The 27,556-nt window shown below is 40.5% G+C and overlaps 1 protein-coding gene across 15 annotated transcripts in view; it reads right to left on the bottom strand.

The window, feature by feature from the left end:
- IKZF1 (IKAROS family zinc finger 1) overlaps positions 1 to 27,556 on the bottom strand; it is a 70,632-nt gene that overhangs the window by 26,971 nt on the left and 16,105 nt on the right. For all 15 annotated transcript variants that reach the window (XM_048312430.1, XM_048312422.1, XM_048312441.1 and 12 more), the window contains exon 3: positions 23,698 to 23,817. In XM_048312430.1, coding sequence (XP_048168387.1) covers positions 23,698 to 23,817 — 120 coding nt within the window. The remainder of the gene's footprint in view (positions 1 to 23,697; positions 23,818 to 27,556) is intronic.

Genomic DNA, 27,556 nt, shown 5'->3' with positions numbered 1-27,556 from the left:
CTTGGCAACAAAGACCAATTCTTCAACTTAAATTATGTTTCCATTAATAGTATCTTTCCCTTATGAGCTTCTGAAGTGACAAGAAGAATTGTGTGGGTGTGAAAAATGACAACAAAAGGTCTGGGCAGAGGAACCATAATTAACTATGCAATGCCTTGAGCCCTTCTTCAGTATAATTTAGATGACACAACAGAACACAGATGAGGCTGACCAAACGAACTGGTTATTTAGCTACAGAAAAAGCAGATGCACCCAAGTGCTCTTAAAATTTTTTTGCTTTCTCCTTTCTACATATAGCACTGCATTTCCAGTTAATCAAGTGCTTGTGGTGTCTCTGTGTGTAGAATGCTGAAAGTTAGAAGGCATTTTTTAAGGGAAACAAAAATAACAGAAGGAAGAGTAGCAGCAAGAACTTCTGGGACACACCTGCAGGTAGAGAGGCTGGTGCTGACGGATAAGGAGATCCTCCCTGCAGGGTCCATGCTGCTTCCTTTGACTCTGAGTGCCAATCAGCCCTTGGCAGCCAATTTCTTCCCTACTCTAATTTTGGCTTTCCATCAAATGGATACTATTCCAGAAACACAGGCGTCCACAGATAAGCTATCTCCCATGGGACAACTGGTGTGAGGAGCTCCACCCATGTCATCACCCATGACTGCTACTTCTCCCTGCTGCTGTCTGGGGGAGGTGCCCACCCCATGTGCCAGCACCAGCGCCCGGCGGCATGCACAGCCTATCCTCAGCAGAAAGGAGCAGGGAACTGTGCTTCACTGCATTGCAAAGCACATCAACATGTTTTTCTAGGGGCTGCAGTGAATTAAAACCGTACAGAATCAAACAAGTGAACAAAACAACCAACAAAGTATGTCCTTTCCAGGTACAAAAAGTGGCTTTTGCTCCATTATGCATTCTCCCAGTAGCCCCCTGTTAGTTACCTACAAGAATCTTCTAAAGGACCAGTAAAGTTTCATTGGTTAAAGACATTAAAATCATGCCCTCAAATACACACTTGAAGCTACATGCCTTTCATATACCTTTCTAAATTTGAGTTTCAGTAGGAAATGATCTGTAACCAAACCAAGGGGCTGGTCTAGTTCATATTTCTTGTCTTTGTTGTGACACTTCCTGGTACATTTTGTACTGGATTCAAGTTGTTTTTTCAAAGGACAGTTAACTACCTGGCTGCTTGATGTTCATCATCTGAACTACAAGTAAAACTAAGTTTTAAAGGCAAAAGAAAGAGCACTGTCAGGAAATGCTGTATTAAACCTGTTTCTCAAGTTCCACATGCATGTGTAATCCATGCTTCCTATATTGGAAATGCTCTGCATCTTTTACTGGCTGCATGATGGAGAAGCTACGAGAACTGCTGCAGGTTTGCTGGTAACAGACTTTATTGACGCTTCTCTCCTTTGAGAAGTAAGCTGAGAACGCTTTCAAACTGGGGAGAAAGATTTGCTGACAAATGATCGTAAGAACAGCACTTTTCATCCTCAAATTTTTTGTCTCTTCTGCTTTCACCAGATTTTTTAAACATGGGCATTAAAGGATGAGGGAGTAGTAAAAGGACATTTATCAGGAAATTTTTAAAAAGCAAAGTAACCTTAAGTAACAAGGCACAACAGTGAGGTAAAACAATGACCATACACAAAAACATTCTCAGCTCATGCAGGTTTACCTGTGAATACACATGCTTATGTGCTGAGACTGGAACCTCTGGAGCTGGATTCTCCAAAAAGACTACAGGCACAATCATTGTGGCTTACACTCTTACCCTCACAGCAACAGTTATCCAAGAACAGCAGAGACTCAGATATATGATATCCTAACACTTATAAGGCATTTCCCTTCTCTAATCCTTCCAGAAAGCATGCTTTAGTGAAAGTCACAGGTGTTAATCAGACCTCAACTAATGCAACAAAATTCTAGCTGAAGGCAGTTGCATGTGGCAGCTGGGAGAACAAGAAGGGAGTATGCACCTGCAAAGACTAGCGTTTTGGAGAAGAGGAATGCCTATATTGAGATTCAACAGGCAGACCAGAAGCTCTTCAAAGATGGAAGAGACAGCCAGGCTCTTCCATTAAGCCATGCTGTCACAGCTGGAAGTTGTCCTTACCTGGAGGTTACTGTGGGCATCCCTTAACAAGGCAAAGGGCTTAAAAAGTGCAGAAACACAATTAAAAAACAGACGAGGTGATCAGTTACATATAAATAATGTGAACTGTAGTTAGAGGGGGAATTTTAAGCTTGCTTGACCAAGAGCAAAGCCTGTGAAATGAGAACACGCACGGAGGGTTTTGGTCAGGAAGCAACTGAAGGCAACAGTCACTGCCCTGAAGAACAAAACTACCACTTGGGAGCAATGAAGTGCCCTTGGTTCTGTGGTTCAGGGAAAGGCAGGGACATGAACTATTTTGTATATTGCTTCAGAGAACCTAAATTTGCCTTGCCCTGAATGCAAAGGGCATTTGCATTTTCAAAGCCCTCCTTTGCAAACCCTCCCCTTTTCATGTGCCAGCTCAGTGAGCTGCTTGCACATCCTTACTTTTGTGCCTGGAGTAGCACAGAGCTACCCTGGCTCAGGGTCAGGGCCTTGCAAGTCCATCCACGTTAAAAAGTCCATGCATGTTAACAACGAATGTGCTGTGCCTTTGCTATCAGTGAACGGACCCAGGGACTTTTCCAGGGACCATTCAGCTACCATGATGATGTCTTGAGCAACATTTTAAGCAAATGTACATAGTTCCACATAGCTGTCAAAGGGTCAGAAGATCTAAAATTAGACCAAGCAGCTGTGTTTAGGTTTGGGGAGGTGCCCTTGGGTGTCGTGCCAAAGCTGTGCACTGTCAATGTCCTCTTTTGAGAAGAGGTCAGAGGAAGAAATGGAGAGGAACCCAGCCATTTCAGCACTTGGGAGGGAATGCACTATGAAAATTTTATTATCTTGCCTACTCCAAAAACAAATTGCTGAGCAGAGTCTTCTGTGTCCCCCTCATCTGACACAGGGGAAAAAAACCCCAGGGATACTGAAAGTCTATTTTAAGCTAAAGCAAATCAAATGTAGTCATCACTTTATGAGTGATAAAGTAAATGTTCTCTCTCAGAACTGTGAAAAGAAGGTGATGTTGAATTACGAGGCCTGCTTTATGTCTGTTAACCCTGAGTGCTCAGTTATTTTTCCAGACACAATTGAAGACTCTTCTTTTTGGGTTGTAGAAATATTATGAGAAAGTTTTGCTATCTAAACTGTTGTTTACTTGATTAGTGTGTGCTCAACATTCCAGCGAAATGAAATCCTAATCTACATCTTCTAGGGAAGAGGCAAAAATTGTTCTACAGTGTCTTGGGGTGATTTTATGATGATACTGTATTTCCCTTTCGTCTGCTTTATGCCCAGGAATGGGTCCCATAGCTTTAGGCTGGGTCCAGAAGAGGGAGGAGAGAAGCCAGGCGAATTCTTCAGTGCAGTTGGTATTCAAGGGCTCACATACACTCCCCCTCGTTCTCCCCGCTGCAGAGCCGAGGGAGCACCTTCCTGCTTTTAGCCAGCCTGTTAGCCGAGGCAACAAATTTTCCCATACCAGCATACCTGCATACCAAAATCCTCCGGAATTTCTTCTTCTTCTTCTGGAACTGTTTGGCCTAGCTGTGATCCGAGAACCAGATCATCAGACCCCGTGGACCAGCAGGGAAGCTGCAGGGACACCACATCCCATCCTCCAACCTTGGGAAGGACTGAGACATCTACAGAGGGAACTCTAAATCCACCAGCTTTCTCCGCTTTGAGGAGGTTTATTATCTAACATTACTCATTTGTTTCTTTGCCCTGCTGGAACTCTACTTGTTAAATAAATAGTTTTTTTCACTTTCATCCAAGAAATTAATTTTGTGTCAGTGGGAGGGGGAGTGCTGAAACCTGCCCTCTTACAAGGAGATGTTCATTACAGGACGTTTCCTCCTAAACTTGTCTCAAACTGAGACATACAGAAATCTCAAAGAATTCTCTGAATATGGACCTACCTGATAGCTCCTGAGAAGAAGAATGTCAGGACAAAATCAATTATTTCCCACTGTGTATCACAGACAATGCTTTGCTACAGGGACCTGTATTCCCCCTCTGGCAATCAGTCCTCTGTTTTGAAATGGCAAGAAACCCCAAATGATGCTGGTAGACTCTTGAGCACTTAGAGATCTGTATAATTCTGAAAGTCTACAAACTCTGTTTAGTACACATTTTAAAGAAACTTATTGTCTTTCCTCACTTCTTCACCATTTTTTAAGCTTGTTGTTTTCTTGCTTTTACCTCAGGAAAAACAAGCACACCTTCCCTTTCCTGAAAAGAATCCAACCTTAACAATATTAGTGCTATGACAAGTCATCCCTGGCATTGGATGCCTCTTCTGTTGCAAAGTTGAATACTGGTTTCTTGGGTCTTTGTGCACAGTGCTAAGAGAAAAACCTAGATTTCACTAGCTTTCTGCAAAAGCAGAAGGAGAGAATATTTTAAAAAAAGGTCAGTTTCTCAGAAAGATGTGGAGAAAAATGTCAGAAGTTAAGACTAAAGAATTTTATATATAAAAGATGTTACAGCAGGAAGAGCATCCTACCTGGACTTCCTAGTTCTGATCTGCAATCACACCTCAGATGTGATTCAAAACTACCAAATTTAGGAGTCCCTATTCCTGTCCTGAAGTGTGTCTCCAAAACCAGAAAGGAACTAGGCTGCAGAGTTGAAGTTTAGCAGAGTTTCTGGTGCAGGTGTCACCATGCCTCCAGAAGAGAGAGTCAATCCACTCAGGTGCAACTTCCTCAAACTCTGAACAATTCTTCAGCAATATCTAAGGCTGGTGAGCATAAAAGGTGTTTTAAAACTATTTTATGTCTCTGTTGAATGAGTAATCTGACATTTGAAACTCACTGGAAACACAGTCAAGATCACAATCTTCAGACAGTCACAATTACCATGCTCGGTATCTTGCATCAAAATACAACCATTTTCCTAACTTGGATAGATCAACAAAGCATCCAAGCCAACACACTGCTGGCAGAACTTCAAGGGACAAGTCTTTCAAAATAATGTGTTTTAAATTGAATAGTCTCCAACAGCATCACTCGACTAAATTGTCACAAGGAGCCCAAAACTGACTATTATGAACATCAGAAAATTATGTAACTCAGACCACAGAAATTATCCCACCAGAGTCTTTATTTTTGGATGAGGTACAGAACAGAATAATCCAATGTGGTCTAACTAGTGTTCAAACACTCTTTCACTCATTTCAATATGCCTACCAATTACCATAACATTTGCCTATCAACAAAATATTTTTACGAAGCAACTAATGTTTTGGGGCACCCCAAATTCAGATACTAATGAAACTAGATTATCAGAAAACATATCACCCTGGAAAATGCTGATCCACTAAGAAATTAGACCACTGTCTCAAGCTCCATATCTGAATCTTGGGCATCTAGTCATCTCAGAAGTATCCTCTGTTTAGCATGCATGTGCAGGCAGGCATTTGTTACCTCCTCACAAACTCTGTTATAACCTGTAAATTGATCAGTAGCACAGTAGTTAACAAAAAGGACATATATGGGCATATTCTGATTTCATATCTCAGAGATCGTTCAGGTATTGCTTTCCGATCTGCAGCAGATGGGGACTATGAAATCCTTGTTCCACTGTAGCACCCCAGGCTGAAAGCAACAATGTAGCAGTGGAGAGCAATTTCGAAGTGTCAAGATTATCTGGGAGCTTAAATCTCTTTGACTTTAAGTGATACTCAGATTTTTAAGACAACCTGAGCTTCCCATGGTGGGAGACTGAGGGGAGTGGAGAAACAGTAAACCCACACTAAGAATGCTGTGGAACTTGAGTCCAATTGCAGCCATAGCTCAGAAGCTATTACAGCTTCCCCCTTGTCCCCTTGGCTTAACATGAAACCTTTACCTTCTGTTCCTCTAACTCCTTCCACAAAGGGCAGTCTTAACGTATTACCCATTTCCTCCCTACCCACAGTTGTTTATCTCCCTAGCATCTGTCATGGCCTGGAAGTTTGGATCAACTCCTACACCAGTTGCTATAATGGAATTTTAAATCACTCAAGTTGGAAGGTTTCTAGGGAGACCACAGACATTAAAAAGGAGAAAAGAGAAGAGAAGAGAAGAGAAGAGAAGAGAAGAGAAGAGAAGAGAAGAGAAGAGAAGAGAAGAGAAGAGAAGAGAAGAGAAGAGAAGAGAGAAGAGAAGAGCACCTCTAATTAATGGGTGCCCTAGGAAGTAGTTGGAGCAAAGTCCTTGGGAGTGAGTTTTTCCAGGTGCCAAATATCTCAAGAGAGCTACAGTGTCTCATTTTCAACCATGTTGTCTTCCACAGGTTTACTTCACATACAGACATGGGCCCTAAAAATAGTTATTCTTTTGAGAATCTATTGTTTATTTGTTTGTTGATTGTTTTGAAAGGACAATTTTATGAACTGTGCACAACACAGGTCTAGATCTCTGCTCAGCTTTCACATCTCTACAGGAAAGTTCAAAACCACATCATGGCTATGTCTCCTCTGTTGCAGCCATATTATAGGTGGCCCCTACAATGGTACTGCCCGTGTCTCTCCTTTGTATTCAAGGACACAGTGATGGTTCAGTTTGGGATTATCTTTAACTATGTGGAAAGCCATTATCTCAAGTTATTAAGCTGGAAACTTTCTGACTTTTTGTCGTTTCTCTTCTGTATTTATAAATCTCTCCCTTCCTGCACTCAGCTACCCACTCCAGCCTCTCCACTCTGATCTGTTTCTTTGTATTCCTGGAGGTGAAACAAAAGAGCTGCAGTTGTGACACTGCAGTTTCTGTATCACATTTTAACATTTCCACATCCTCCTCACTCTGTTATAAAAGTACTCTAAGAGGAAGAAGGGCAAATAATGAAATATAGGAAAGCAGGAAAAGAGGAAGCAGCCAAGAGACAGCAGCCCAACTGAAATGCTAAGAATTATGGAGAAGTGACAGAAAGGGAAGCATAAACCAGGAATTATACTTAGTGGCTTAGCAGAAAAAAAATTAAAACTAACAAAAAATGGAGAGATTTAGCCCTTTTTGCCTCTCCAGTAATCTTACAAATTACTATTCTTCTCTGACTTTCATCTGCTTGACATTTATTTCCTTCCCCACCTACTTTAAGACAGGCACCAAACTGTGCTGCTCTGTGTGCAGCTGGACTCTTCCAAACCTGAACTAATCCAGACCATTCCTTATCTTCATATCAAAGGCACAATTATGCAATGGTCTTTCTTGCTGAAGGCAGCTGTGGGGGACAGAGTGATGGAAGAGTACAGAAGGAAATTGGCTAAAGCAGTGTAGGGATTGCCTAACTGGGCAATCCTGCCTGGCTGGCAGCGGATGGAGCAGACAACTTAGGAAGTCCTTCCACTGAGATCATGTGTCCCACTTGTTCAAAATGAAACTTGGCTGCAGCAGAGTGTTTGAAATTCACATGAAGAATTTTCTCTTCTTCATTTCCAGATAAAATAGATACAAAACAGAACATGGACTACTTTAAGAACAGAGTGGGAATAGCAGCTTTTTACAGTCTTCCATTTCTTGGGGACTTTTTAGCAAGAATTTTTCTGATAAAAAGCTGAGTAGAAAGTAAAAACATGAGAAATGACCCTCTATAAATACCACAACACTAACAGTTATGCATCGTTTTTGAGTCAAGCTCCAGTTTTTGTCTTATCTGGTGGCTAAATGAATTTTGTAGTTTCTCAGGAAGACAGTGGTGAAATCCTGCATGTAAATGAAGACAGGGGTGTTACACAAAGGTGTACTGTGGTATATTTGTTTGTTCATCACTGCATGAAAGCTACCTTGTTGGAAGAACTGTCAAAACCATTTGTGGCTATTCCCCACAAAAGAGGCTGTCAGGAGGTGATAAGAAAGGGCTTTAGTAAGGCTTCACTTTCTTTGAAATACTCTTGCACAGAGAATATCAGCAGGTTCAGCTCTTCTCCCTACCATTTATCTGTAAATTAGGAAATATCCTGTGGGCCACTTGAGCAGTATTTAGTTCTTCAGCTGAAGTTAATGTAATCTGGGACATGTGGGTCTTCCTACCTGCATGGGAAGGAGTTAGCAGTATCCTCCAGTGAATGGCAGCAGTCCATGAGATGGAATCACTGTTGGAGACCTGCACTGCATGTCCCATCCTGCAGCTCTGACTGCTCTCCCAGTTCCTTACAGGTACAGCACCAGTACCTCTAGTTTACAGGGCAGAGTTTATACAGTGCATTATTCTTGTAGGGCTGGCAGTGACCAAGCTGTGCAATACCCAGTACATTTATGTGAGAGGAACATAAATGAATGTGAAGGCTTTGCCTAGCTTGTCATACCCTACCTACTACAGAGATGGACTTCTGTTTATTTCAGATTTGAGGGGCATGACCTGCCTTCTTCTGGCTTTACTAGTCCTGGTCTGACTTCACTTCAGTGGAGCCCCTCTTGATGTAGCTCAGCATTTCCAAGGATAAAATTCAGTCATGCAGCTGTTCAAGAAAGAATGTTTTGTTAAATCAAATGAGCATGGTAAGAGAGAACTTAGATATGGATGTTCTCCACAGGAAATGGATGTAATTTTTCTATATGACTTTGGATGAGAAATGTAAAGCAAAAGAGGCAGAAATAGAATCATTTTTCTGCCAATCCAGTCATAATGTTACTTACTGTTAAACCAGAACAGTTGGAAACAGCTAAGCATTGGGCTCCACTGCAACCCTAGCCATAAGGAAAGGCACAAGTAGTTTGGTTAAGGAACAGTACCACAAGGGGATTTTTATGCTGATGTAAACTTGGAAAAAAGAGAACATTAAATAGCAATAGAAATAGGTAATACTTGATCCAGAACTATTCTCAATTTCTCACCAATTTTTAATAGTACTTATCCTCTAATATTCTCATTCTCACATTCAGTGTCCTACTGCTTCAGCCTATGGAGAATTTGATAACAAACAAAATTTCACAGCCTGAAAGGGGGGCAGAGCACTGGATGCAGACTGAGGAAATCTAGGTTTAATTCCTAGCTTAGCCACAGACTTCCTGTGTGGCCATGGGAAAGGGTTTTAATCCATCATGTGCCCTTACTTCCCTATCTGCACATTTTTCAATTATTTTAAAATAGGGATAAGACTTTTTTTTTTTAATGGGGAATTCAAAAGCCATTTTCCTGCTTAGAGTGATTCTTATATTCAGGTACATGCCTCTCAAGTATCCTAACTCATAAAGCTGAAATCTGGCCATGCACTGGTCACCCTCTTTATGCATTCCATAGAAGAAGACTAGGGACTATGGAGGAGGCAGAAGTTGGAGCTCCAAAATATTGCGTCACTTAGGTATTTGTGAAAATGCTACCCATAATCTGTGATGCGTCCTACATCACTGAGAATTACACAAAGGTAGAATTATTGTTCAGTCTAATAAACCTTGGTTACACCCATAAAATACTGGATATCAAATGCTTGGAGCCCTCAGCCAGCTCTCCCTTATCCAGGATTGTTCAAGGTCAAAAAGTAAACTTTTTCTTCCTCAGACTGATACAGAAGCAGGAAAGAAATTTTATTTTTCCTCAGCTGACCTTTTCCCATGCTATCACTCTGTTCCAAGAGAGATGTAAAAGTCTGAAAGGCAACAACCTCAAGAGAAAAAGCATAAGCTGTTTAATAGTCAAAGCAGTTTTTAATTATTCTCCACACTGAAGCCAGCATGGCAAAAGTAATCAGTGATCTGAGAAAGGAGAGAAGAGAGGGGCTCGGCCTGTACCTCTGGTGTGGGAAATGACCTAAAACTGAAAACTGTGTCATCTGCAGTTCAGCTGTGTCGTGCTTCTCATACACATTCAGTTATGAGGTGTGAAATCTCACTCCAAAACCAAATTGCTAGAATATACATATATATTTTAAATGCAAAAGATCTTCAGAAACATCTCAGTGTAAAGAAAAGCCTGGACAAGATTATGGATCTGATATCCTGAAATTTGGGCTTATGTCCCAACTTTATCTTCAGCTTCCCAGCCTCCTGAGACCAGCCTCACTCACTTCTGTCAAACCAGCACCAGGCTGGAATTTCACTCACTGCAGTGGTACGTGCCAGGATTTCTGCCTTTCCAAATCAGGCACAGAGCTCAGAATCAGCTCTCCTCTTTTTCCAAAAGTCAAGTGATACAGTAGATTGCTCCTCTGTACTAAAATCTAGACTAATTAGGAGTCAGGAAACTAATTGCTTCCGGATTACCCAAGTGATCTAATAATTAGTTGACAATCTTTATTTTATTCCCTCATGTATGATCACCAAATCCTTAATTTATTTACTTTTACCTGCTTTATATTTTTCAATCTTGCTTTTCAAGCTAAAGAGAATAGGTTTGAAACAAAGTTGAGTACTTTGAACCAAACCAATCCCACTGCACCCTGGAAGAACTCACAAGACTGTTTTGCTGCATCTCCTAGAAAAACAAATTTGCCCTCTGGTCTCTAGAATACTGTATATGGTTTAGATTCCACAGCAAAATTGATTACATTTCATTCTGCTCTACCTTACACTTACCTTGGCTAGGACTTGTAAAGCTTAATCAATTATGTATATATATAGCCTTAATTAGACTGTAAACTCTTTGGGGTGTTCTGTTTGTGTTTGTGCAGTCTTTAGAGTAACAGAGGTTCTTTTTCAGGAACCCTGTGCCACAACATAAAACCAGAGACAAAAAAAGTCCCAACAAAACAATTGGAAAATAATGGCAGTAGAAAAACCAAAGTTTAATTCACTCACTTTCTCAGTCTTACACCAACAGCAACAACTAAAATGGACAGAAGACACACAATTATATGCAACTAGAACAAGACCTGTGCTGTGAAAACTGGTGCCAGGCATTCAAAGGGTGATCAAAACTTGGTCTCCTGTAAGGGTTAATGATCTATTTAGGCTATCATTGTTGGCATTTCCTGCCATCTCAGCATTTATGGAATATTTGAAAGTGTCTAGCAGGCAAAGTTTCTGTCAAACTTCCTCTCTGCTCCTAGTCGCATGCCCTAGCCAGTGTAAGTGCCTTTTACTTGGAAGAATCTTTTTCAAAGCATCTGCCCAGTTTATGTGTAAAGTGCTTTTCAAATATTCCAAAGGAAAAGCCATTGCATTGCATTTTCACCAAATATGATGGATTCTCAGGACAGAAACACACAAATGTGTGTCCTATTGTGTGGTAACATGTTAGGAAACCTTCCTTCTGATGAACTACCAAGTTGCAGCTCCTTGTTGCTACCAAGTCAGGGAGAGTGCATCAGCAGTGCCCAACCTAGGATTCATAATGCACCTAAATTCCATACGAACACCTAGACAGCATGGTGGGACTAAGTGTGAGGCAAATGGAAAGCATGAAAACCCTTCCTCATTAAAATGCAAAACAGCTCTACAGAAGTTGCTACTTCTTATTAGCTAAGATAGATTTTGGTATCTGCCATGGCTATGCTGCACTGTGGAATATAGTGAGGTCAAGAAAGGAAATGAAATCCTGCTAACTTCAGCACCTACAAACACATACATCCAGAAATACAGTTTGGGCTATTGGTTATGCAAGCTGAGCCAGGTCATGGCCGGGCAGGTCTGTCAGAGGCTGCAGAAAGCGTGCAGACTCGGTTTTCAGAAAATGAACCTTTACCTGGTAAACTGGTCAGCAACCAGAGACAAAAATGTGGGACTAATGAATGATGCTTTGTTCATTTAGAAGAGAGAAAGTCAAGTCTCAGTTCCAAGTTACTTGTCCAACACAAAAAGACAAAATTGTAATGGCTGATTATTTCTGAGCACATAAAACACTCAAATCCCAGTAATCGCAATATTCTGCTTGAAGGTTTTTGGACTCTTGGAAACTGTTTGTCATCAGGATTGTCACTTCCATTAGAGTGGTTCTAAGAGCTCTCCTTGCCACCAGGACAAATGAAGCACGGCTCATCCACAGCTTCAAATCCCTTTACCTTAAAGACATCATGGAGTCTCAGGAGACCTGATGTGAATCACAGGCTCACACCAGCAGGGTAAGGTGCTTCTCAAGGGTTTGAAGAAGAGAATGTTAAAAGTTTCATTTTCTATTGTCATCTGTTTTATCAAATGAATGTGCAGTGCCTGTCAGTAGTGCAGGATGGTGGCATGCTGCAGCAAATCTTCCCAGCAAGTCTGCTGAAACTAGCTTCTGCTGATGCAAATGTGCTATTTGCTAGAGCTGCCCATGGCTATCTGATTAACTCCCATCCTATGCCTGAATGTGAAAAACACAACCTGCAGCCCAGAATGTGAGGATCACTGTGTTCTCAGGAAGCAGGCAACTATTTGTGCTCTGTCTCACTGAGGGCAAAAAATAAGGGTGAAAAAAACCACCTTTGCACAGAAAACATGAGTTCCCACACAGGAAAGCAGGGGACTGCATTGTGCTCAACTAGCCTGGTCTTTGTGGGGAGATATATTTTGAACTCACCTGAAGCTCCCTGAGATGTGCATAAGGAGATTCCCTGAATACAAGTTGCTTTCTGGAGCAGGAGAGCAGAGGGGTCCATCACTACCACTATTAGAGTGGTGCTTTTAACTGTGCTTTTGTACTCATCAGCTCAGTTAGCTACTGAAACATCTCTAAGAAAGTTATCAAGTTAGGCACGCATAAGCTTTTAGTGGAAAGCTGTATCTCAAACAAGAGATACAAGATATTATATCTGCATTTTCCAGTAGATTATTTCAATATGTCACACGTGTCTCCCTCTGTGAGCAGTATATTGTTCAAACAGCTTCACTATGCAATCCTAAATTTGGTACAGCACTGCAAAAGAATCTTCTGGAGAAAAACTTTTAATGAATGATTCCCTGTCTCTCCATTACAGACCTTATCTATATAACACTGCAAGGAATTAAGTTAATAGAATACCTGAATGCAAGGAGGAATTTCATTTATGAGCAGCAGGGGAGAATTCTCAGGACCCATGTAGCCCTCACTGCTGAGCCAGCGGTGGCAGGCAGGAGACCCTCTTCAGGCAAAGAATGCTAGCAGGAAGACTTGAGGGCATGTGTGTTTCTCCCTCCTTTCCCCATCTCTCTCTATCTTCGTGAACTCCTTTGTGGGCCTTCTAGTACCATGACCTTCACAGCTGCCTTGGCCCAGCAGCTTTACACAGACTAGAAAAGCCACAATGGGTACCAGCGGGTCTTCCTCAGCTGCTGCCCACTTCCCAAATGGAATTTACAGTTTACTTTCTTATAGGGATACAGACAAGCTAGCAGGAACTAACCTTTTCCTCTTTTAGGTTTGAAAAAAAAATTTTATGGCATGTGTTTATGTTGCAGAGTGCATGTTTGCTTGGTCTTAAGAAGAAGAAAAAGCTCAGCTTTCAAGATAAATGTTCTTTTGCATATGTGGACTGTTTTTACATTGACATAAACATAGAGGAACTTGATTTTCCAGGCACATAATTTTATGAGTGCTAAAATGCATATTTGTATGTACATATGTGTATGTGTGTACATATAAACATGCAAAGGCAAAAGTACGGAATAAACAGCTCCTGATATCTGGAAAATACATTGCCATTTCAAATTTCAGAGGGAGTATTAAAGAAAAAAATGAATTATAGAAAGTTTTAGAAATGTAAAACATATTTGCATTGTCTTCTAAACACCAAGGGTTGTATCATGCATTGTATAAATCAGTCTCTCTCTTTGAACACAGGAAAGAGCTTATTATTAATGCTTATACTGTACAGCAAATGTAGACTCATTAATGTGTAATTACAGAATAAACAATATCAGACTTCTCTAGTCTGTTTTGCAAGGAGAAAAAGAATTCCATTTAACACCACAATAAGCCCATGATTGGATACCAATTTTACTAGGATCTACTAGCAATGTGATGGCAAGATTAAACAAATGTGATACTACAACAGAGGTAATGCCTCATTACCATTATTCCTCCCTCACATGTTTCATGTGTTGGGCTCCAAAGCCACTGAAGCCTTTTGCTAGCACAATTATCATTTCTCATTCTTACTTCTACTTGCCATTATGCAGACAAATGGGCAGGAAGCTCAACACCTCCCCAGAAAAGCCTAGTTCCCATTTGACTTCTAGATAAATTGCTGTAGATCCACACCTGCAGCAGACAAAGCTCCAGTGACCACGCTCGCCATCAGGGCTTCCCCACCTCCCCTCCACCGTCCAGCCATGGGAGGTGCCAGTTGCAAAATTAGTTGTATTCTGGGGGGAAGAAGGATGAACCCTGACTCCCAAAGGAAGGCACCATATCAGTGTGGAAGAGATGTTCTCACCTCTTTGCTCATGGCTTTGGTCTGGGAAAACCAGGAGGAGTGCTCTGCTTTGGAAAGGCAGAGACATTCACAGCCTGAATTGTGAATAAAAGCCAGCTGGACCTCAGGGTATGGATGGATCATGGACAGTTTGACACTTCCCTCAGTCACGTAGGTGTTTCCCCTTTGCAAACCTGGGCACAAAACCCAAGCAGTGGGTCTCACCCCACAATAAGGCAAATGTATTTTTCATAGTGAATTCTATAGGTGCATGTGTTTCTTTTCCCCTGAAAACAAATTCTCATATGGAAAGAACTGGAAAGATATATTTGAAAGGCAGATGCAGCATGAGGGGTGAAGAAACAGCAGTGTTCCCCAGCTGGCAGTCCCCATTTTGGTGCTAATGAAACCATTCCGCTTCAATGCCAACCACTGCTACCACTTCCGAGCATTGCAACACATATTCAAAGCAGGAAAAAACAGGCTCCATAACTCGGTCCATATAATGCTGAGGTGCACAGTACTGTGAATGAAAAGGGATGGATCTCCCTCCAAAAAACCCCTAAGCCACTATTAAAAATCAGAACATGAAGCTCTTAGCTTAGACAAAAAAAACCCCCCAAACTCAAAAGCCACCAAAGATTTGGGAAGCTCAAATCCATAGCAGGGATGTTGGCTGATCACAGCTTCTTACAAATACAGGATGCTTTTAAATGATGAAATATGGAGAATGAATATTTCCTCTTCATTTAATTGCAACACAAGCTGAAAGTGTCGCCAGCTTTAGTTTAAACCCACCTTTCCATTGCATTGAACATTTCTGTTGTTACTTAATCAGCAGAGAGGGCAAAATCATGTGAAGATACTCTCTGTTATATGAAGGAATTAGCAATTCATTCTAAAGATCTCAACTATTATTTATTTTTCATGGAGGTGTCAGGGAACAAGTGAGTTTCTCACATCGTTCCATAAAATAATCTAGAAGTTACTGAAAACTCTGGTAAGAGCCACTTCCTCAGAAGTAACATTTCCAGGGTAAAAAAAATGGTTCATGTGAAAGTTCTCCTTACTCTTCAGTTTCTTCTTTTTTTTTTTTTCTTCTTTTTTTTTTTTTTTTCTCTTTAAACTCTGATATGTGGCTTGGAAGAGTGGAAGTTAATTTATGCTTTCATATTTCTCCACTTTCGCTACATTTATTACACTTCTCAAGAGAGATAATTTTGGACTATCTTTGGGGGAGGAGAAACAAGGAAAATGGAATGTGAAAAGCAAAGAGCAAAATGCGTGCCTTAACTTTTACTTTTGATCAGGCCTGTTTTGGCTGGAAATTGAGAGTAATTCTGTGCTTGCTCTGCCATTTTTTTTCAATCAGGTTCTTAATCCAATTTTTAGGTATGGATTCTGGCATGTTAGGACTGAAATCTCATTTGCATCAATAGAGTACGAGTTACTCACTTCCAAAAATCCTACTTGGTGCCTGTGGTGTCACTATGGCTAATGGTGAAATGCCAGATTAGATACCTTCTTGGGATCTCTTTTTTTATGCAGGTAACTTAGATACCTAAATGTTTCTGAGAAACATGACCCTAAACTGCAATATGGGAACTGGGCATTATTCCTAACTCCAAAATGTGTAAAAAAGCAAAGAAAGAAGCACACACCAGGGTTAATTTACTAGGAATTATGTTCCTGCATGCACACCTTTATAACACAGAATCCACTTATGGGTGAGGGAGGAAGCTAGGGAGGGAGGGAGGGAGGGAGGGAGGCAGGGAGCAGCAGGACATCTCACATTGCAGGCTGAGGTCTAGCCTGCTTTTGGGCTGCTGCTCTGCTCACTTGCTTGTTCAGGGAGGCAGCTGGATGAGCCATGACATAAGCTGTCTCTGGAAGCCAGAATCCTGGGATACTAGCTGATCCACCTTCACGAGTTAACAGCTTGTTGTGTTCACATATATTCACCATAAATAACATGCTGAGGGTGAGCCTGCACTGGTGGCTATGTCATATCTACCTATTGCCCTTCAGGCAAAGCTTTTTCCTAAGAGACCATCTGAGGCTTCAAGAAACCTCACATAGTGAGCTCAAAGGATAAGGTTCGGGGACAAACCTCTGTCCTGCTGCAATGAGTGGCGTTTGCTCCTGGCTTTAAGACTACAGCTCCAAAAAGGACCTCTTCCATCCCCTCTTTTTATCATAAAGGGTTTAATCTACACTGAGGAAAACTGTGGAGGCATGATCACGCTGCAAATCCTTCCTTGCAAATCTCAAACATGGGGGATTCAGCTACAGTGACATTATGTTCGCACATTTTTCTGTGGGACAGAGCCTGGAAAGTTCACACCTGAGGGGAGAGCATTGCTGCAGGTCCTCTGCAGCCAGAAGCCCTCTCCTCCCAAGGAGGCACCATAGCAGGAGTTGAAATTACAGAAATGTGAGGAATGGTTGAACAAAACCAAAAGAGCAGCTGGTTCCAAAACAGCACCTCTGTAGAGACAAGTGGTCCCTGCACTGTGCCTCAGTCCAGCAGTTTTCTCTAAGACTGCAGTCCTGAAGAGCACTCGGGGTGAAAGAGGACTTGCTCAAGGTAAAAAGCAAGCCTACAACAAAGAACAAGCAAGAATTAACACAGAATGAAGGAGTGGCTGGTGTTGGGAGGCCAATCCAACCTTTTGATGAAGACTCATTCCCTTAAAATAACCTGAGGTTTAGCAAGCTGCAGTTACAGAGGTCCTCCTCAGCTTAAAATATGCCCATCTTCCAGCCAGAGTCTAGTGTTTCTGCAGTTGAGCTGCAGCCACTGCTGAGATCCTGCTAGATAAATTTCACTCCTGAGCTAGAATGGGGCTTATCTCTGAGGCACATCTCTTCTGCTCAGATAAAGAACTTCCTCTCACTACAGTTTAGATCAGCAGACTCAATCTCTTTACCCAAAGCCACACAGCTAAACACACTGCATCTCTCCAATTCAAAGCAATGCTCGGCACTCTCCAACACTGAAGAAACAAAACTTGCACAGTTCCCAGTCTTTTCCTGAATTTTGTGCTGATGTTCTCTTCTGAAAACACAGCTGTATCCAGCAGGTGCTCATGAAATAGGCTGCAGCTCCACAAGCTACACAGCTCTGGAGAAATAAGAGAAAAAACCCCATAGCTTCAGCACCTACTGCAACGTCATGTTGCCACACAGTGGCAACACAAATCATACTTCTGTCATACTTCTGAGTAAAAAAAATCCTCACAAAACTAAATAGAAATAATTTTAAAAGTACAATTCTGTTTTAGGATCAGTTCTGTTCTCAAGGATTTGATTTTGTCATGTGCTATGGTTGTGTCAGAGGGCAAATTTTTACATGCCTGATCTGGCTTTGCATGGGTTGAGACAAATGCGCTAATAATGCAGCACAGCCTACGCTGGGGCAGCGGCAGCTCTGTTTTCCAGGCTGGGTCCCCCTTACCTCCACAAATTTCTTGCAAGTTTGCTCTGAAAATGGTCACTCTCCATTACTTGAAGCAAGCATTTTTAAATTTGTTAGAGGAATTCACCTTCAGGAATAGGGTTGTTTTCCACTTGCCTTTGTGCACATTTTTCTAAGTCCGAAGTCATTACACAGATCAGAGCTTGTCTTTGGCACAACAGGAAATTCCCAACGGCCCCAAATACCTGGGTCTTCCCTCTAGCACACTGTTTCACACCATGCTCATGCAAAACAAACCTTTGAAGGCTGGAATATAACATATATCCTGTATGGCATATTTAAGGGCATTCATGAAATTTGTCATGTGCCTTCCCCAGCTAAACCACCCCCATCCTCCTCCATACAAATTCCCATAAGAGTTTTGCAGACAAAATGAAAATAATCCTGACAAAAATCTCCTGCCTTCTCCTTAAAATTATAAGTTGTACTGGCAGGCTCTCAGAGCAATCAATACCAGACCATACTGGGGCATGTTACTTTGGGGTTAGAAATGGGGGCTTCAGACCAAACAAGAGGGGAGATTCCCAACTTCCCTATTTTAAAAGTTCCTAAAATATTTCAGTTTCAAGTTTTTCAATTCCTTCAGAAGCCTCCTCAGGACTTTCAAGCCTTGTTTCATTGTGGAGGGTTAAGGACAATTTTCAAAGCTCCCCAAACCATCTTGAAACAAATTTTCTCTCTGCTCTCATGAGGGCTACATCAGGTGAGACAGCAATTGTTACCAGTTATTTACAAAGGCTCATCAGCTTCTACACACTTCCATACCTTTGAGCTGCAGACATATCCATCTGAAGCCTGAGCAAGTAAAACATATTGCACAGCCCTCCTGGTTACTTTAGGTCTCAGAATTTGGTTCTCTGAATGTCCAGGTGGACACATGCCACACTTTATAATTCATACACAAGACACTGAGCTTACAGCCACTGAACTCCCACAAGGAGGAGTGTGCAAAGATGTTTAGCTCCAGCAGTCTTATTCCTCAGCCCCTTTCCCTGCCCAGCAGAACTACCAGGGCAGCAGTGAGCTGGACCTGTCTGAACCACAGGACCGATTTTGCAAGCTGGGGTGGGGCACTTCCCCTTTTTTCTTTCCTCGCTTTTCCCCTCTGTCTGCCTTTCCACACTTTTACTCTGTCTCCACCCAGCTATATGTGAGTTGCAGTAGATTTATGTAATGGCAATGGTTGTGGTTGCCTGGTGGCCCCTCAGCAATGCTTGTGTCGGTGCTCTCAAATGGTTGAGCTCCTTTTAAGGAAATAAAGTTTCAAAGCTGCTCAGAGAGGGGACACTTGTGTGCATCAGTAAGTAGCTCCTCATGCAGGTTATGACCTCTGAATGCCCATGGCTGGGAGGGCAGACCCCAGGGTGTGAAGGCAATGCTGGAGTCCCAGTGATGCCAGGCTCCGAAGCCTGCAGCTACACAGGCTTCTCCTTCAATAACTGAGTTGTGGGAGAGAGGTGACATCATCCCTTGGTATTTCCCACTGGGAGAGAAAAATGTCAAAAAACCATATTCCTTTTAATGTCTCTTCCTATACTTGTTTATTTTAAACAATCAGACTTTATAGCTTCAAATGAATCTTGTCTGTCTTCTACTGATATCTAAGATCACCCTGACTGGTTACTTTGGGTATACTCTGTCAATTGCACAACAGTTTCAACCCAATTTTGTGAGATGACTTCTCCCCACCTCTTAAAAAGAAGAAGATCTCTATGCATTATTTTTTTCAGGTCCAGACTGTAATCTGTGACTACACTGGTAACACTTGACTTCTGTATTAGAAGTTCATGCAGCACCAGACAGCTGTCTGTGCAGAAATGGTGAGCCCACAGCCTCTTTCTGAGGCCACTAACACTGTGAGATGGCTTTTTTTTACCCAGTGATGGCCAGCTATGGAACGGGCAGTTATGGATAAAGGAAGGCACTGCCTACCTTTCTAGACAAATGCTACCACTGCAGAAAATGGCTTTCTCTGTGAAGTAGGGTCTGATGTACAGCTCACTGAGTCACTAACTTCCCACACATGGCTTGAATTAGGATACAGTCTCAGAGCACAAACAGTCCTAAGTTGCAACTGTTTACCACACACAGGATGTTCAGTACTGATGATCCACAAAAGGTGCACACAACGTTTAACCTGAAACTTGCAGAGACTGAGAATTATCAAACGATATTTCAAATAGGGTACAATGGGAAATAGGGCTGTCCAAAATAGGCTACAAAGAACTAATTCTTAATGGAATGGACTTTCAGTGGGATGTGTATTTCTAAATAACTCAGACCAAGATTTCAAAAGGCTATTTAGGAGAGATGATAAAACTGAGTCTCTAGAGCCTTCAAGAGCTGTGAAAATCTCATACTTTGCTGAAAATATTCCCTGTGTTTTCTAGAGAAACTATCTGTAGAGCACACAGGTGAAGAGAATAAGAAAATAATAAAATGTTATAGGTGCCAGATCAGCCCGAGAAGTAAATTTGGGGTGGAGAATAGGACAAGGAAGGAAGAAGATCTAGTGGACAGAGCAGCAGAAATTAAGCATGCAGAAGGAAGCTGCTCAACACATTCTGGGGGTCGAAACATTAAAATCATAATAATCTCATCAAGGAAATGAAGAGCCTTGATGGTGAGAAGAACATCTCTTTCAATATGTTTCTGCTTTGCTGTGCTGCTTGGGGTTATTACTAGAAACTGTTGATGACTTTACTTCCATAAATTACCCTTTCAGACCCATTGATCATTTTTGCATTGGTAAGAAGAAACCCATGTTTTGGGCATCCCCCCTGCCTGGAACACAAGTCAAAACATACATTTCATGATCCTCTGGGTTCCTCCCTTAGGAAATTTGCACCCTCTCTAGTCATTTTAAGTGGGAATTCAAAAACTGAAGGCACCCAATAAAATCTGTTGAGTAGAGAACTTCAACACCTTCCTTCTCAGAGCAGGAGAAATATTTCAAATAGTTCTATCAGCTCTATAACCCCACATTCAAGTCTCAGTACAGGTTTGAAAGAAGCACAAAAAGAGATTTTCGAAAACGCATGGAGGAGCAGAGCCTTTCCTTTCTAAAAATAGCTTATTTCCTGTAATCTTTGCCCTTCAAAATGCTACATTGATGAAAAAGGTAATTTAACTTTTGACTCCAGAGTTAAAGATTATTCCATGAAATGTTACTACAAATCTGAGTAAGCAAGCTGTCACTTGAACATTTCTATCTCACAGGCTGATTAAAATTAATAACAGATTTCTCACCTAATTTCAGTAGGATGAGGTAAATACTTATGCTTTTCATTTAACAAATCTGCAATTCCTGTTGTTAACTCTATAGCCTCACGTGCACAAGAAAGTCCTCCAGAATGTAGAGACCCTCTTCAAAAAATGTCTGACTCAAATTCCTTGGTGTACACTGTATGGACAGCTTATCTCTCAGGGTGTTACTGATTAAGTGGAATGTACTGTAAATCCTATGTTGAAATAAATCCAAATGCTAGGGAATTCCCTTCTGATGAAGGAAACAGATGGGACATTAGGAAAGTCATACAGAGAGAAATTGTTGGCTGGTCATATCTGCTCGTGCAGGGCCTGTCGGTTACCACAGGCCACAGTCTAGCTCCCACCTGCAGATGCACACAGATAATATCAGTGGGTTTTTACAGTGCTCTCCTGTCTATCTTTCATTCTACAAACTGCTTTCTCAGATCCCCCTTGTCAACCTAAGTTCAATGATAAATAGAGGTGAGGAACAGATCTTGAGACTTGGAGATGATGGTGTTGTACTAAACACCAAGCCTGTCTACACTGCAGTGCCTCTACCTACATAGGAAGACAGCCCCCTTCATCCCTAATACATCTATAGGATCATACAGGCCAAACACCACTCCTAAGGCATTATGTTATTCATAAGAGACTTTCTTTTGATAAAGATCTAGAATGTGCACAGCAATCATATGGCTCCTGATATGCCTGGGGCATGTGTTCAGATCCTCTTTGTAAAAAAGGAGAACTAATTTTTTTAATATACTGTTTTCAGAGACTTAGCTTAGAGTTAGAAAAAAGGAGCAATAAAAGAGGTAAAAGTGTATGCAGCTTTACAGAAAAGAAAAATATTGGAAGCATTGGTGTTGATACCTACAGATCATCCATAAAGCAGATTATTGTGAATTGTCTTTGTTTTGGTTGACTATGGTAAATGTCTCACTACAAGATGTAACCCGTGTAAACAAAAGAGCTAGGGGTAGAGAAAGTGGCTGAAGAAAAATTGTTAAAGTCAGGACATGGAAAATCTAATTTATTGCTGAGTAATGAGAATAACAGATGGAACTTATCATATTTAGAATATGTGTATATACTGATATATGTGACCGAACTGTTGGCAGAATCATTACATCATCAGCAAATATAAAGTTCAACTTTGCTGGGTCTGCATGATATTTGTGAGTATATTAAAGAAAATTCAACACTATGAAAAATCCTGTTTGTTTGGGTTTGAACAAAGAACTTAAAAAATTTAATTTCTGAATCAAGGCTTAAATATTTTGTAGGGTTAGTTACTCTGGGAGAAAGGAGACATAACTCTTTTTATGGAGTTGATAGACAAGCAGTTAATGAAAGATTTTGTCCAAATATCTTTGGACTGAAACATTTAGTAAGCAATCAGATTGTTAAAAAACATTTTTTAAAATTAATTTTTTATAAGGTATGTCAATATGCATGTAAGAGCTGGAATTTTTGCTCACATTTTTGATAAGAGGGGATCAAATGGTAAATAAAATGAAAATGCATAAGATGATGCGCCTACTACTAGCTAGTGCTGGAGTTGGGAGTGGGTTCTATTCCTAAGGCTGACATCATCCTGCTGTATTATGGTGAATTGATTATTTTGCCTTCTGTGCCTCCCTTTCCACCTAGTATCCTTTACTGGATTTCCTTAGACAATAAATATGTAAAGGCACTTGCAGTCTTTCTGTAAATCATCCACCCTGACCCTCACTGTTACAATAATGTAAGAATGTATGAATCATGAATAATACTTTTAATTGTGGGTAGATACTTGTACTTTGATACTCATGACTTTACAGAAATGATTTTGTCATATAGGGCATTGATCACAGCATTCTGGGAGTCAGTGTGCTTTTTTTTCCTTTTTTCCTTTTTTTTTTTTTCCTGCTGGTAAACAGGCATGGTGCTCAAGCAATATTTAGTCTTTTTAGTGCACTACATGGGAGCAAGGGCACGCAGTAGTCAGCAGCATTGCTGCTCCTTGGTGTGATACTGGGATCCCTAAGAATAATCAGCATTTTGCAAAATCATCTCTGGACGACAATTTTAACCAAACAGACTTTATCAATTGCGGGTTTTTATCTAAAAGACCAGTGTTTTCTAAAGTTCTCCCAGGTAAAAAATCAAGGATAAATGGAGATCAGATATTGGAATCTGAAATATATGAATACTATGTATGTTTTAATATGCATTTCTGGGGAAATCTGAAGTGCAGATAACACAATTACATTAAAGATAGCATTCAAATTAATAATAAAAATAATAAAAATACCTGAGCATTTACTGAATTTTTATCAAATCTGACTTCATATAATTTTGACCTGGAACCACATATTTAATTCTATTTCCTACATAGAATGAAACCTATATTTCCTGGGGAGAATTTCATGCAACAGTCATGCTTTAGAAAGAAGATAAATAGTAGGATCTTTACAACTTCTCTGTGGATGAAGATGCCTTTCCCAAAGAACAGGTTGCACAAAAAACACTATGCACCTGAAGAAGATGAAAAGACACAGGACCTGCTTTTTTACCAGCTTATGAAAAAGTAATTTAACATTATTGCTATATCATCTACTAGTATTTCTTATCAGAGTGGATTTGTCATCTTACCCAAGATTCTGTCATTCTTAGAACTCTGTTGACCTCCAGTACTAGTTGAAAGGTCCTCTGGTATAGGCATAGGTTCGTCTGGATCATCAGGGACATCACTAGTTGGAGGACTTTCCTTTCCTAATAGTGAGGAAAGTAGCATCAGTTAGTTGTCAGAGTAGCCTCATTTTCAAATAATAAAATTAGAGGAACCACAAATCAAATAAAACTTAAAAAGCCCCTAAACGCTACTAAAACATGATATCCTTAGGACCAAACCCTACTCTCCTGCAGGGAAAACATCTTATGAATACAGGGGAATTATATTTTTGAAAAGAATGCATACCAATGTCTCTGCCAAATTTACTGAAGTCTGGATACACAGTTATTAGCCTTGCCATTTTGGGTATTTGTGAGACATGCATGTTTTCTAGCTGCCATGCTCATAAGATCTAATTTAGCTAACACAGACTGACAGGTTACAAAGGTTATCAAATGGACGTCCTTTGTAAAAACACTTCTTTCTTCCACAAGTTCTCCTTGAGAACACATCAAGATTTGCTTCAAAGACAGAGTGAAGTCTAACTCAGAAGTGTTCTGGGGCTCCAAAAGAACTACCTCAAAAATAAAATTTTATCTTCAACTAAAAATTCAGCTACAATGCCAGCAAGTTTCACTAATACCCACAGATCAATTTCTGGCTGGTCCTTGTGCCTACAAGTAGACACAAGGAGAAGTGCCTGTAGGTCCCAGGACTTCTTAAATATGCACAATTAGCAGAGTTCAGCAAACACGACTTCAAGGATTTTATTGTCTTTTATTTGTAAATAGGAAACAAACCCTAATATCTTGTGTACACAAGGTTTTGCAGAGGAAAACAAATTGGTGCTTTAACACATTGTAGGTATTGTGGAATTGTTTTAGAGCTGAACACAATACAATAAGAAAAGGAACTCTCTTGCTAAGTATTGTGTTTCCAGAAATGGTGAGATTTCTTGATTCAGCGCTCAGTCACAGCATACATCTCCAGCCCACAGTACTATCACTGTCTTGCAGAACTTCTTTTAAAATGACATCATGCATCTCTAACAAAAGCATGCCTTGGAAACAACTACTTGAAGAAATTATCTAAGTGATTACTTTCATTGACTATTACTAGAAGACTGGTCTTTGCATTAATAGCAAAGAATAGAACGGGCCCAGAGCAGGATTTGAACTCAGTAATGTTCACATAAGACACTTGTCTCCCAAATGGAGATGTTACCAAATTACATTGATTAAATCTGTTAGACATCCTGTAGCAATTGGCAAAACAGTAAGGGCAGTAATTCCATGGCACAAAGCCCTAGCAAATTAGTGGTTTTTTTCCTAACAATAATTCCTCATTAAAACACAAACTTTATCCATTAAATCCATTAAACTTTAAAGCACTTAACAGAAATGGAAAAATTAAACCAAATATAGCTTAATTAAGTAACAGCAGTTCAGTGGCGCCAGTTATGGACTTGATCTGAATGAGGTGAATGGTTTCCTCTCTACCTCCTGGATTGATCAAAGCATTGTGCTTTCCATCTTTACTGATCATGACGGGGAGAAATGACAGGTAGGTTTAAGTTGCCTTCCAAATTAGCTGGTTTGAGTCGTTTGCACAAATCTATGTTTAAATGAATGAAATAAGTATGTGATTGCATTTCTTAATGACATATCTATCAAAATGTGGAATAATCACTGAGCAGGAGTTTTGAGAGCAGCATCAGGTGAACCATCCCAAACTGCAGCCAGAGGACTCCAGGGTAATGAAGAAACAGTCCTGCACTGGCAGAGGGACTAACTAGATGATTTAATAAGGTCCCCTTATATCCACCTTCTGTGGAGTGTTCTTAAATGGGCAAAATCACAACTACTGGATGTAAGTGCAAGAGCAAAGGTGGATTGCATAAACAGACAAGAAGGAATATGAATTTTACAGCAAAGGAAAATAAAAGCAGGAAGTAAGTTCATTAAAACATTTTTTTGCCATTCATTGTTTAGCTCCTTATTTAGTTATTTCTTCAGATTTCTGAGATGTAGGGAACTTATACAACTGACAGCAAATTTTCCATTCCAAGTTCCACCCTGACAAGCTGCGGTTCCACCCTGACAAATGCACAGGTGAGGAGAGACAACTGAAACACTTCAGTTTGTTCAACATATTTTGCCCCACACAAAACAAAAACAAAAAAATCCCAGAGGTTTTATTGCAGGACAATTAACAGCGTGGCAGCTCTCTTCGTACTGTATGTAAGTTAAGGAAATTTGTTAAAAAGTAACAGTAATCCAAAGCTACCTGCATCCAAGGATCTCTTTTAACTGTGCTCCCAGTTAAAACAATGGAGGTTGAGGCTTTGACTGAGTCTAGGCTGAGAAGAACACTTACCCTAAAAACCTGAAGACTCTTTTTGGTTACAAACCAATATAAACTCCTCAGAACTATGGGATAACAGCAAACAAAATAATATCTTTCTAAGTGTGTAATTAGGCATCCTACAATATGTAGTCTAAGTGGAATACTTTGAAGATAAGTCAGAGAAGTCTTTTTGGAATAAAAACCTGTTAGCAGAAGAGTACGTTTGCAGTGGTGAACTATTTGGTTCACTAAATGCGTATCAGTCTTCTGCTTGTTAAATTAATAGCAGTTTGTCCAGGTGGTATGAATCAGACTCGCCTCACGGACTTGGTGGGGCAGAAGCTGGAGATCAGGTCTGCTTCCCTCTTTGCAGGAGACTGCAGTTCAGAAAACTTAGTAAACTTGGCTTTAATGACCCATTTAATACAGTTTGATTTCTTCTTGTTACACATGATTGAGAAATCCCTACATGCAAAAAGGGCAAAAATAGTGGATTTAAAATAGATCCATTTATTGAGCTGTGTCTCCTGGATTCTAGGGCATCGTATTTGTATTTCATGCCTTAACTACATCTAAATCATTACACCATGGTAAGTTCATTACTGCATGGCAATCTTACACGTACACAATCTCACATTATTTTTCCAATTAATTTAGAAATGGAAGGCAGGTGGGGAAATGGGGGAATGCTTTCCATTTTAATTTCAAACAGTCATGCCCAGAACAACAACTGGTCAAAGGAAAAGGAACTAAATCCCATCCCAACATGCTCTTGGTTAAGTCATAAATAGAAGGAACTACAACTGCAGGCTTGCAACAACAACTGTTGTATCAAACATTCCTTCATTTCAACCTGCATCTCTGAAAGATGGTCTCAGATTTCCAACACTGCCATTTCTGTATAAAAATAGTCAGAGAACAGCCTAACCTATCAACGATGCCTGGCAAGGCACTCAACTTCTCTCTATTTGAGTTTCCTCATCTCTGCCCAAGAAATATAGTTGAAGCCATAAGGAAAGAGAGGAAGGGAAAAAACTTGCCAGTTCAATAAAGTTTTAGTACCCTTTATTTCTGTCAAAGTCCTTAGCCTGATGTTCCTTTAACATGTACATCCAGCTCTGAGAGCGATTCAGTTCATGCCAGAATGGTGCTGCTGGTGCTTCAACTGTTGAAAAGAAAGCCAGGGCAGGACGTCTTATAGAAATCTCATTCCCTATCCTTTCACAAACTAATGCTGGGTATGTGTGTATTTAATACTGAGGGTTTCTTCTTCCTGCTTTTGCAGAGTGCAGCACAGAGTGCAGCACAGCCTGGTTTGTTCTAGGAGATCTCTTAATGTTAGATGTGGAAACATTTGTACCGTTTTTTCACCTTCCTTAACTGTTAGGCCCTAGAACTGAGAAAAAAAAAAAGAGAAAAAAAGGCAGGAAAAATACTGCTTGTTAAGTGAGATATTATCTGTGTTTTCTGACTCTCTTTTATGGGTGCCGGATA

This window comes from Corvus hawaiiensis, chromosome 1, assembly GCF_020740725.1.
Source record: "Corvus hawaiiensis isolate bCorHaw1 chromosome 1, bCorHaw1.pri.cur, whole genome shotgun sequence".
NCBI lineage: Eukaryota > Metazoa > Chordata > Aves > Passeriformes > Corvidae > Corvus > Corvus hawaiiensis.
Note: the sequence above shows the minus strand (reverse complement) of the source record. Positions and strands in the feature narration are given on the sequence as shown.